The sequence below is a fragment of the Lupinus angustifolius genome, chromosome LG04, assembly GCF_001865875.1.
Source record: "Lupinus angustifolius cultivar Tanjil chromosome LG04, LupAngTanjil_v1.0, whole genome shotgun sequence".
Lineage (NCBI taxonomy): Eukaryota > Viridiplantae > Streptophyta > Magnoliopsida > Fabales > Fabaceae > Lupinus > Lupinus angustifolius.
The window spans coordinates 15,400,070-15,409,654 of record NC_032012.1 but is presented as its reverse complement, the minus strand read 5'-3'; the positions used below and the strand labels follow the sequence as shown (position 1 = coordinate 15,409,654).

The 9,585-nt window shown below is 30.8% G+C and overlaps 1 protein-coding gene across 1 annotated transcript; it reads left to right on the top strand.

Annotated features, from left to right (window-relative positions):
* LOC109345984 lies at positions 2,885-7,627 on the top strand. Its single transcript, XM_019585308.1, has 4 exons — positions 2,885-2,967; positions 3,133-3,235; positions 4,316-4,972; positions 5,424-7,627. Exons 3-4 carry the CDS (start codon positions 4,316-4,318, stop codon positions 7,215-7,217), a joined length of 2,451 nt encoding a protein of 816 aa, XP_019440853.1. The 5' UTR covers positions 2,885-2,967; positions 3,133-3,235; the 3' UTR covers positions 7,218-7,627.

The window sequence follows — 9,585 nt, the reverse complement described above, 5'->3', positions numbered from 1 at the left end:
ATTAAATTTCCAATCCTATATTTTATTAATTCATAATAGAATCAATAATAAATAAACATATATTCTACTTTAATGTATTATATTAAATAGAGCTATTAAAATGAGTTCTAATCTATGGATTCACTTTAAAGGCCTGCATTTGGTGTCATAGGCCCACTTTTTAATAGGGCTATCTCACAAACCACTAGTTAAGCGGTTTAGGAATAATCTAGGGACTTTTCATGTTTCTACCCTTAGTATTTAAATTACTCACAATACAAACGAATTATTTAGACCATTTGAAAAACACTAAACTTTTGAAGTTTCGATGAACAACTTATGCTAAACCTTAAGAGCTCTAAATCTCAAATTCAAACATATATTTGATTTAATCATCCACCTCAGATCTTCTATTAATAGACGATTTCCTGAAGCGCCTTCGCATTGCAAGAGGTGTTTCCTTTTTTTTTTGGGTTTCTTATAGGTATCATCGCATTGGAAGCAATCTTATCCATAGCCAGGAACATTTATAGGTAGGTGAGGCTAACTCTCCCAGCAGACATTTTCTCATGCACAAGACTCAAACCTGAAACATTGTTTAAGGGGAATCAAACGGAATTAAACATGTACCACTTGAACTAACGTCGTTCCTTTGATTCAACCTGACATACTTTCTCTATCTCTCACCTCAAAAACAAGGTATAAAATCTTTATTTATTCTTCTTTATTTAAATAATAAATTAGCATATTGCAAAGTTACATATTTTATAATTTTCAAAACATCTAACCTACATCTACAATGCACGATCAAAGTTAGAACATTAAAGAGAAAAATATATCTAGGAAGCTCTACGAATTTTATATATTGTTATTATTTTAATTATTATTTATATTTAATTATTATTCACTCTTCAAAAAAATAATGAAAATAAATGGTTAATAAAATATTAAGTATATACATAAAATATGGAGCTTTCTCCTGGTTCTTTTCCTTTTGTATTCCTTAAAAATTGACTAAAAGCTTCACGAAAACCAAGGTCACTTTACCTTTCGGCATGATTGTACTTCAGGTTTTTACATTCAAATGCATTCAAAATAAAACCATAAATCAGTCCAAAAATAAAAAATTGTTCAAATCACAATTTAATTAGACCACATTATATCGATGTTGTAAGGAATCACAAATATATTTATGATACTTCAAACTATATATTTACTATAAGTTGTGAGTTTTATTTTATATCATTCATTAATTTTTTTGTTGCTTTCTTTTCATTTGGATAAAATATAAAATATTTCTATAAAAGAACAATGATTCATATTACTTTAATTAGCAACAAGGTGTTTATCTCGTGACCTACTAAATATCTAGAAAAATCAAAATGTCAAAAATTCAATTTACAAGAACAACATTTGGTAGGATGGACATTCACACACCAAAAAATAAATTAGTTTCTTACTCATAAGCTGAACTGATACGCTTAATAGTACCAACAAATATTACTTCATTTTTGTTTTTAAAATAAAAAGTTAATGAAATAGATCATATTCTTAAATATGTATTTTAAATAGAAAATATTAATGAAGAATAAAAAATTGAATTCGAACCAAATTGCAACCACAATTAATTTTTTAGATTGGATTAGGTCATATTTAATATTTTAATACATAAAATCAACCAAACTAAACCATATGTAATTTTCCTATTTGGATGAAATAACTTTTTATCTTATTATATCAATGCAAATCACACCATGAGCACCCTCTATTATAGTTCCTTTAAGTTGAATGGTATATGGTAGATGATGAGTATGCAACCCAATTCTTTTAGTTAAAATTAAGAAAATAAAATATTCTCTTATATTAGAATATATGTACTATTTGTTTTAGTTTTTTAAAATATTCTTGTAGAACTAGATTAAATAGAACACCAATTTGAGTGTACAGTGAGTTAAATCTTATTTGTTATATATATATATGTTTCAGTTTGAGAATATAATATATATGCATAATCATCGGTATAAGATTTTTTATCGAAAATAAATCAGTATAAAGATTTATACAACATTATTATATTATTTATCGTTCATTTATATTTTTTTAAAAATTCGATGATAATTTATAAATAATGAATTAATAATATAGAAAACATTTATAGTGTCAGTTATTTTTAATCTTATTTTATACTGGCAAACTCATTTAAATTACTTTGGTCGGTTTAGGGTGTTCTGAGACACTAGTTAAAAATCCTTTGACTGAAAATCATTTCAAACGAAACCATTTTGACCGATTCTTCCAAATTCTACTTTTATGATTTAGTTTTCCAAACCAACCATCACTTTTGCCAAATTAAGATACTCCGTTATTATAGCCCTTCAATGATACATGAATGTAATATTTTAAAGTGTAAAAGGTATAAAAATTTATACACAATCAAAGTATTATCTACTTATTATTTATATCAATTTTAAAAAATTAATGATAAATAAACACGAATCTTGAATAATGCAGTGAAATTGTATAAAACTAGTACATTGTTAGTCTATCATTTTTTTCCTCTATTTTAAAATGCAATAGCGTTGATCTTTTGGTGTGAGACTTCGCTAAGTTTTCACCCAAAATAGTTTAGTTTCTTATTCATATGATGAGAGAATAGCTTTGGTAGTATAAAAAGAATGCAATATATATTAACCGTAAACATAAAAATTTATAAATTGTAGTGTATTATTTATCATTTATTTGTATTATAAATACCAGATAATGAAATGACACTCATATATTTTCTCCTCATATTTTAAGAGTGTGAAAATTTGATAATCAATTATAAAACACTAAAATATTCCTTTGGATATAACCAATTATTTTATCAAAGTACATACACCATTTATAATCCTTTCTTTATTCATTTTGATTATTCTCTCTCTATATATATTTACAGAACACAACTTTTGTGTCATGAAAGTTCAACTAAGTTTGTGATGATACGAGGTAACATCTATGAAACACTTTAACACTTCTCTCTTATCTTTCCTCTCCTTTTATTATTATCATTATTATCATCTTATTTTATTATTATTATTATTATCATCTTATTAAATTAATATTTATTTTCCTTTCTTGTTTAATAATATTTTTGTTAATTACTATTATCAGTTCTGATCAACGAAATAATAAACACAAGTTGACAATTGAGGTTTATAAGAAAGGCGCATTTTCCCAGGTTGATTTTCATACGTGGAACTTTAACTCTTTCAAGGTTACATTACTTTTTACATGTCTTTATTTATTCATAATCATTACTTTGCATTTTTCTTTTTTGCATATTTGTTCTGTGTATGTTTTTTTCCTAGTTTCCACTTTTAGATTCTATGTGGGTATTTACTTATATTAATTTTTGAAGTTTATTTTGATGGGTTTACTTTTGAATTATCATAACATGGTCATTGTAATTATGACAGTAGTTTTGTATCTTGAAATGTAATTTACTAGTTGGTTTTCTCTATTTTGTAATTTCTTAATTGTTTATGTTATTAATGTTTAATCAATATTCAAATATGTCTTATAATGTGGTTTTCTGATCTGGGTTTGGAATTAATGTGGATATATAGGGTTGTGTGTGATTAGATTTTCAGAATATCCTTTGTACTTTAGTGTTTTTCTCTATACTGATTCATACCACTTTTTACTTTTGTTGTTTTTGTTCTATCAATACAATAGTCAACTTAGAGAAAAATATAATGGAATTAAATTTCTGCAGTTGTAAATATTTTTGAATTTTATGATATGATAATATAAATTTGTTGCGTTGGATAAGTGAATATACCGAGCAAGATAATATTAAAAATGAATGAATTATGGAGAAAGTTAGAGAGTATCTCCTATTGTAGAAAAGATGATCGAAACGAGTCTTTAAGTGATTTGAACATGTGTGGAGGAGACTGGTAGAAGCCCCTTAAGGAGAGAATATTGGAAGTTAGTCCAATTCCTAGAGGAAGAAAGAGAGCAAGAAAACCTATATAAAGAAGAACTAAGAGATCAATGCTTTGTCAATGAATATAATTTATGATACAACATTATGGCCTTGTTCGGTTAATGTAGTCGATCCCACCATATGATTTGACATATAGATTGTGGTATAAGGTATGAGGGTTTAACTTATGGTATTGGCCCAATTTTTTCCTTAACATCAATTGGTTACTAATTCATGCAATGACTGAATGAATAACTTGTTTGATCAGTAATGAGATTGTAGCGATTGCAATGAGTGGCAAGAATAGTAATGTAGTACTTTCTATAATCTAATGACTAAAAAATCTTTATATATTATTCTTTGCAGATGAATTCTCTTTGCTATGGTGACAACAAAGAAGACATTGAAGCCAAATCTACTGAAGGATCATCTAGTATTGAAGTGGATGATATACTTGGAGATCCTCGAGTAGTACCTCGAGTCGGAGACGAATACCAGGCGAAAATTCCTCCATTGGTTGAAGCAATTTATCTTCCTAAGCTTATGAAGAAGATAAGGGACTCAAAAATGCCAGAGTCTTTTTCACTAGGAATTCCAAGTCCTCTTATGCAAGCACATTGTGTAATTGAAAATAGTTATGGAATGTTAGAATCTGTCATAAGTGAAATGAAAACTGAAATAGATCAATCAGGAGGCAAGGATCTTGTACATGGTTTGTTGGTTTGTCCATCATTCACGGATATCGAATATAACCGTTTTCTCCTCTGCCTCTATGTATTTGGGAAGAAGAACTTCAAATTTGTGAAGAAATTTGTTGGGAGTAAAAATATGGGAGACATAATGTCTTTCTACTATGGAAAGTTCTATAGGTCTAAAGGATATCGCCGATGGTCAGTGTCGCGGAAGTTGAGGTCTAAGCGGTATATATGTGGCCAGAAAATATTCACAGAATGGAGACAACAAGAATTGCTGTCAAGATTATTTCCTCATGTGTCAAGGGAGTGTCAAACCATGTTGGTTGAGGTATATCCCTGACATTCTTTACTCTTTACTGTATGCAAGTCATTGTCTTACACGATCTCGATGAAGGGGAATGACCATATAAATGTCTACTGGTTTAAAGGGCGGCCCAATGCACGAGGCCCAATTAGTGGGATTTGGAGAGGATAGATGTACGCAGCCTTACCCCATAAGCGGAGAAACTCAATTAATGTTTTTTAGTCCAAATGTTTATGAAATTGACATTACTTACCAAAATCTTATGCGTTGTTACTCTTGTTAATGTCGATTTGTTTTCTTTTCTTAACTAATAGTATAGAGTATACACAATGCCTTCTAACTGTGTCCATAGTTCACATAGCCATTACAGAATATGCTAAGCTGGCCCTGCCGTTTTGTGTGTTTCTATGAACTCGTGTATTTTCTAACCAGAAAAGCTATCTCCTGAACTCACATCGATGTTTACTAACTGCAGATTTCGAGGAATTTTGCAGAGGAAAAGATGCCATTTGTAGAATATATATTTGCTTTAAAGGATGCAGTTGGTATTGACTTGCTTGTAGATGCAGTAGGTATTGGCAAAGGGAAGCAAGATCTCACTAGCACTGCTGCTGATCAAACAAGGACCAATAACATCTCTCTTCGCCCGAAAGTACCAATTAGCAAAGCTTGCTCCTTTCTTACACCGATAGATATAATAAAGATTCTCAACGGAAACTCTAGATTGAGTAAATCTCGATCCAGTGATCTTTTCTGGGAAGCTGTTTGGCCTCGTCTTATAGCAAAAGGGTGGCACTCTGCACAACCTACGGCTTATACTCCTTTCGGATCAAAACAGTCTTTGGTTTTTCTTGTGCCTGGTGTTGAGAAGTTTTCAAGGACACTCGTAAATGGTAAGCACTACTTCGATTCAGTATGTGATATATTGACTAAAGTAGCATCTGAGCCGGGTCTTATTGAGATTGAAATTCAAGCAACTGATGGTAGTGTAGATAGGGAAAACAGCCTGGACAAACCATACCTAGATGGTGTGTCAAATAAGCAACATCATTGTTACCTTCAGCCTCATAGTTCGATGTGCGATGAAGATCTCATGAAGTTTACAATTGTAGATACCAGCATGGTTCATGGTATGAATCAAAGTGAAGTGAGAAAGCTAAGAAGCATACCTTTCGAAACTGTGAGTGTATCTACCATCTCGAGCTGCTCTAATGAATCTGCGAAAAATACATCCGAGGACTCGAAATATCTGGTTGAACAAGCTAATGCTTCATGCCCTATTGAAGTAGCTAATTCTTCAATCCCAATTCAAGATCAGGTTGAGCATGCTAGTGCTGCATACCTTATTGAAGATCAGGTTCAACAAGTTAATGCTTCTTGCGCCATAGAAGATCCGGTTGAACAAGTTAATTCTTCAAACCCTATTGAAGAAGTTTTTGATAAGGGAGTGAGCATAGACTCATCACATTGTACTCCAATACCTGAGACCTTCAACATCACCAAAGTAGAAAATCATAAATTGCATTCGGATATGCATATCGACAATTCAAGGGAGATAAATGATCATCAATCCATTCAAAACATGATATCTGATTGCTCAAACTCTTTGTCCTGCACGGAAATGCAGAAGTTAAGAGCTTGTAACCATGGAGAGTTTAGCCGCTGCACCGAGAGTACTTCTATGAAGAGGAACTTCGATTTAAATGAGCCGACCTCAGAATCAGATCAGCATGAAACATATGAAGGTAATCCAAACATGAGCAAAATTTCCGGAGAAAAATCTGAAACCAGGATGTTGATTGACTTGAATTTTCCTCAAGTTCCACCAGAGTTAGGAACTGATGTAGATATGCCATCTTTTATGGTCATAACGCAAAATGGCGACCAATGTGCAAATACATCATCTTCCCCATCCGAGGTAACACAGCTCAATGGGATGCAGGATTTTCCTTATGGCCACGAGGAGCAGCAACGGATCATCGCCAACCGTCGCCAGAGCACAAGGAACAGACCATTGACCACAAAAGCATTGGAAGCTCTTGAGTTCGGATTTCTCAACTCAAAGAGGAAGAGGAAAAAGAGTGCAGAATCTTCAGACAGTAATTTAAATTCCCGAAGTTCGCGTGCATGTAACAGAACATTTGTTAGTGCTGCTTTTGATAAGGACATTGGAAATGCTATGGCTGACACAAGAGAAGAAGAGGAGAATGTTATCCGGGAATATCGATGTAGCATCGATCTTAACAGAGATGCTCATTATAATTTTTGAAAGTTGGGCATTGAGCTATCTTCTTCAGGAAGGTATTAAAGTTCAACAATATTTCTTGCATTGAAGCTGAACTGCACATAATTTTATTGTTTCAAATGTATCCATAGCTAAACAAGAAAATCATACCTATTGGTCTGCATTCATTGAACTTTTCCTTCTCTTGTTTTTCAGAATGTGACTTATAAAGCAATATAATAGCATACAAGTTGGTTATATGATTAATGATTTAGAAAACGTTTGGAAGAGCTTATCAAAGAAGCATATTAAAGTAAGTGTTATTAGCTTTTCAAAATAATTTTATCTATATGTGCTTGATGCTATACATAGCCAGTCATAAGCCCAGATAAAAGGTAAAAGTTGTATTAAGTAGTCGACAACCAACGTAAAATTTTGTCGAATCTCTATGATATGGTTGTAAGCCCAGATAAAATGCGCCCATAAAGATGATGGACCATATATCAGGCTGGCAGCAATGTCAATTGATTGTGGCTTAGGAACTCATAAGAAAAAGAGAGAACACTCAACAAGTTTCAAAATCTTCAAGTTTTCTTACAGAGAGTAGCTAACCTTATTTATACTATCTTCCTATAAGGAAAATGATGCCAAACTTAATTCACTCGCAGAATGTAATTTGTTTACCAATTTTGTATATTTGTGTCACAATTTTATGATAAATATGAGAGAAAAGTATATGAATATGTATGGTTTAACGTAAGGTACAATCAGTATATATTTTTGTATTTTTATTTTTATGTTTGGATAAAAGAAAATGGAAAAGGATGAAAATGGAGGCGCCGCAAGCAAAGTAGCTTGATAAGCCAAGGAGATTCGCGACAAGGAAGGATCCTTGATAAGAACAATGTTAAGACGTCACACCAATGGTAATAAGCCTATGAACGTCACAAGAACTAGTATTGATAAGTTCTAAGTTAGGAGCAATGCTCAGCTAAAGAGGAATTAATCCAACAAAATTCAACTTATTTCATTCATCATCAAAATCATACATAAATACAAAATTCTGAAGTTGGCTAAGTCCTAATTGGAAATTTAAAATCCTAATTTAACATGTAATTAAATGGTCTTTAGTGGGAGTTTAATGACTCATTTATTTTGACATGAGTTGGCCGAAATCCTATTGAATATTCAGCCATGTGCTTATTTGTTCCTTGCTTGGTTGGTTTGAATGTAGATAGATTCCTCAAAGATCTTGAATAAGGAAAATCTTTAATTTGTGAATTAACTCTTGATTTTCTATGCCTTGGCCATGAGATTACTTGAATGATTATGAAATGATGGCATTGTATCTTTGCAAATCTGATTTAAAATGATGGAGATTCACATACTTACTTGGATAAGCCTTGATGACTTTCTTGAATGAGCCTTGTCTAATACCTTGAATTACACACCCAACCCTCATATTACATGTTTTAAATAAAATACTCCTAAGATTAAAATAAATTCTAAGACTATCGGTGAGAATAAAATCTCAATTTATTAAAATAATAATTAAAAACTATCATAATTTCCTTCCAAGAATGTAACTCCAAGTAGCTCTCCTATTTATAAGATTGTCCTCCACAAATCATAGATTGCCCCCTTAATTCACATCACAAAAGATGTAAATAAATGAAAGTGGTAGTTACATAGGTTATGAAACTAGCCAGTTATTGAAGTTTGATGACTAATGGTTGCTTAATAGCAACTTATTCATGGCTGCCCATTGTAGCCATTATTACATTTGCATCATGTGAGTCAATGATAATTAAATTTTATATTACAATTCCCATTGTAATACTCAATCAAAAACTAAAAATATATATAACTCCCACTAGACTTGATAATATAGATGAACCTCTAAACCTTTCATATAAAATTTATTATTTGGAGTTGTAATACACTTTAAATATGAGTATATATAAAGGTAAAAAAAATTATGGTTATGTAACATCAGCGAATTTGACTTAGAATAATAAAAAATAATAAAACATGATCTTATTCTAAATAAATGTAATACTATAATTTTAACTATTTCCTCCATTTTTTTTACAGAATGCAATTGTTATAATTCACTCATTAATCATCCAAAACGTTTTGCATAAAATTTGATTTAAAAACAAAACATATTATTACAACAAATCAAATAATACAATTTAATTTAATTATAAAAAATGACAATTAAATATTGAATATATATATACACACATATATACATTATGGGTTAAAAATTTAGTGTAAAATCTATGCATTGACAATGTAAAGATTTATACACAGATAATACACCGTCAACTATTCATTTGTATTATTTTTTTTATGATTAAACATAAATAATGGATGATACAATGACAATATATAAAACTCATATACTGTT

Excerpts from the sequence above, each read along its gene's own strand:
- LOC109345984 (XM_019585308.1), top strand. The coding sequence starts at position 4,316 with ATGAATTCTCTTTGCTATGGTGACAACAAAGAAGACATTGAAGCCAAA. Across the intron at positions 4,973-5,423 it reads GTCAAACCATGTTGGTTGAG|ATTTCGAGGAATTTTGCAGA; the intron begins GTATATCCCTGA and ends TACTAACTGCAG.